Source organism: Eimeria mitis, genomic scaffold, assembly GCF_000499745.2.
Source record: "Eimeria mitis Houghton genomic scaffold, Emh_scaff3678, whole genome shotgun sequence".
Lineage (NCBI taxonomy): Eukaryota > Apicomplexa > Conoidasida > Eucoccidiorida > Eimeriidae > Eimeria > Eimeria mitis.
The window spans coordinates 3,351-5,646 of NW_013572019.1; the positions used below are offsets into that span (position 1 = coordinate 3,351).

Genomic DNA, 2,296 nt, shown 5'->3' on the forward strand with positions numbered 1-2,296 from the left:
AAAAGTGCGTACATATCTACGCAGCTGTCTCTGTTTCGGGTTTAGGGTTTAGGGTTTAGGGTTTAGGGTTTGTTGGACCTCGACGGTGGTTGGTGTTGCTGCTGGTGCATGCAGCAGCAGCGGCAGCAGCGGGAGCTTCGCAGCAGCAACAGCTTTTGCTGCTGCATCCAGAGAAGAAAGACAAGCAGCAAGAACGTCACTGCATGCGGCATCGAAGGGGTCTGCTGCTGCTGCTGCTGCTGTTCCTGCTGCTGCTGCTGCTGCTGCTGCTGCTGCTGCTGCTGCTGGAGAAACACCCTCGCTGCTGCTCTCCCCGATCCGCTGCTGCTGCAGCAGCAGCACCAGCTGCAGCGCATGCAGCACAGGAGGATATATCTGCTGCAGCAGCCAAGCCCTGCACACATAACACACAACCTGCTGCTGCTGCTGCTGCTGATGCTGCTGCTGCTGCTGCTGCTGCTGCTGTTGATGCTGCTGCTGCTGCTGCTGTTAATGCTGCTGCTGCTGCTGGTAGTGCTGCTTCTGCTGCTGCTGTTGTTTTTGCTGCTGATCCTGATGCGGCATTCGTTGTGCTGCTGCTGCTGCTGCTGCTGCTGCTAGTAGTGCCGCTGCTGCTGCTGCTGCTGCTGCTGCTGCTGCTGCTGCTGTGTTGCTGCCTGTCTGCGTTTCTCGTTTGCTTCAGTTTGTGTCTATCTGTTGTCTCTCCGTAAAACCCTAAAACCCTAAAAACTGTAAACCCTAAACCCTAAACCCTAAACAGTAAACCCTAAACCCTAAACTATAAACCCTAAACACTAAACCCTAAACTATAAACCCTAAACCCTAAACCCTAAACCCTGATTTGTATCCGCTCCCAAAAGGCAAGCCAGTAGGCGGTAGATATCTCCCTAACACTTGTCAATTCCTAGGGTTTAGGGTTTAGGGTTTAGGGTTTACCGATTGAGTTGCTGGTGGTTTAGGGTTTAGGGTTTAGGGTTTAGGGTTTAGGGTTTACCGATTGAGCTGCTGGTGGTTTGGGGTGTATTTGTGTATTTCTTCGGCAGCAATTTCAACACGAAAAAACAAACGCTCCTGTATATCCTAAAGACAGCAGCAGCTCACCATGACTAGCTGATAGAGCTTCTGCAGCAGCGCAGCAGAATCTTCGTTGCTGCTCTGCACTGCAGCCATCTCCAGCAGCAAAGTATCCCGAATGTCCCTGCATGCAGCAGCAGCAGCAGCAGCAGCAGCAGCAGCAGCAGCAGCAGCAGCAAGTGCAGCAGCAGCAGCAGCAAGTACAAAAGCAGCAGCAGCAGCAGCAGCAACAGCAGCAAATTCACTAAGAAAAAGAAATCTCCCTGCACACCCAACAGCACTACCGCAGTGCTTCCAGCAGCAGCAACAGCAGCAGCAGCAGCAACAGCAGCAGCAGCAGCAGCAGCAGCAGCAGCAGCAGCAGCCGGACGAGAGGTCCTGTACGCTGTTGCAGGCCAAGACAGCGGGGCAGAGAATATCGTATGCTGCTGTTGCTATTCCTTCTTGTATTGCTTGCAGCTCCTTCTGAAACACAAACCCTAAACCCTAAACCCTAAACCCTAAACCCTAAACCCTAAACCCTAAACCCTAAACCCTGGATCCTAAACCCTAAATTTTAAACTGGGGAGAATAAATACACATACATACACACACACAGATACACAGATACACGCATACACATATAAACCCTAAACCCTAAACCCTAAACCCTAAACCCTAAACCCTAAACCCTCACGTCGGGTTTAGTAGAAGCAGCAAACCCCTGAAACAGCTGCCGCTCAGCAGTGCATGCAGACAGAGCTTGTGCTGCTGCAGCACGAGTTGCTGCTGGGAGACTCTCAGCCCGCAGCAGCAGCCGCTGCTCTCCACACACACAAACCCTAAACCCTAAACCCTAAACCCTAAACCCCAAACCCTAAACCCTAAACCCTAAACCCTAGAGTGGATGTATAAACACAAAAACGCCAGTTTCTCACCCCAGATAAACGCCAAACCCTAAACCCTCAAACCCTAAACCCTAACCCCTAAACCCTAAACCCTCAAACCCTAAACCCTAAACCCTAAACCCTAAACCCTCGAGTGTTGCGAGGAAAGAGTGCCCCCAAACCACCGGTGGTTTGGGGTGTATCGACACCTCGCTGTCTCTGTAGGACTGCTGCATCTGCTAGACAGCCAAACCCTGCTGCCTGCATTCTTAGCAATCCCCTACACCTAGCTAGCTAGCTAGCTAGCTAGCTAGCTAGCTGTGGTAGCTAGCTAGCTAGCTAGCTAGCTAGGTGTA

General features: G+C 51.7%; 1 protein-coding gene across 1 annotated transcript in view; it reads right to left on the reverse strand.

Moving 5' to 3' along the window:
• EMH_0068420 (uncharacterized protein) overlaps positions 1–2,176 on the reverse strand; it is a gene marked incomplete at both ends in the record, with an annotated part of 4,456 nt that extends 2,280 nt beyond the window's left edge. The window contains 6 exons of the mRNA XM_013498740.1: positions 79–394; positions 745–752; positions 1,102–1,198; positions 1,445–1,539; positions 1,751–1,895; positions 2,082–2,176. Coding sequence (XP_013354194.1) covers positions 79–394; positions 745–752; positions 1,102–1,198; positions 1,445–1,539; positions 1,751–1,895; positions 2,082–2,176 — 756 coding nt within the window. The remainder of the gene's footprint in view (positions 1–78; positions 395–744; positions 753–1,101; positions 1,199–1,444; positions 1,540–1,750; positions 1,896–2,081) is intronic.
• Between the last annotated feature and the right edge of the window lie 120 nt (positions 2,177–2,296).